General features: G+C 64.7%; 1 protein-coding gene across 1 annotated transcript in view; it reads left to right on the top strand.

The window, feature by feature from the left end:
• Positions 1-3: 3 nt before the first annotated feature.
• CNNM1 (cyclin and CBS domain divalent metal cation transport mediator 1) overlaps positions 4-215 on the top strand; it is a gene marked incomplete at its 5' end in the record, with an annotated part of 17,905 nt that continues 17,693 nt past the window's right edge. The window contains one exon of the mRNA XM_009582469.1: positions 4-178. Coding sequence (XP_009580764.1) covers positions 4-178 — 175 coding nt within the window. The remainder of the gene's footprint in view (positions 179-215) is intronic.

The following is a 215-nucleotide window of genomic DNA, read 5'->3' as shown; positions in this document are numbered from 1 at the left end:
GTCTATGAGGGCGACCGGCGCGACAACATCGTTGACCTGCTCTTCGTCAAGGACCTGGCCTTCGTCGACCCCGATGACTGCACCCCCTTGCAGACTGTCACCCGCTTCTACCGCCGCCCGCTCCACTGCGTCTTCAATGACACACGCCTCGACACGCTGCTTGAGGAGTTCAAGAAGGGTGAGGCCACCGGGCCGCCACCCCCCGAGCTCCCCCT

This window comes from Fulmarus glacialis, unplaced genomic scaffold (genome assembly GCF_000690835.1).
Source record: "Fulmarus glacialis isolate BGI_N327 unplaced genomic scaffold, ASM69083v1 scaffold21807, whole genome shotgun sequence".
NCBI classification, from domain to species: Eukaryota; Metazoa; Chordata; class Aves; order Procellariiformes; family Procellariidae; genus Fulmarus; species Fulmarus glacialis.
Note: the sequence above shows the minus strand (reverse complement) of the source record. Positions and strands in the feature narration are given on the sequence as shown.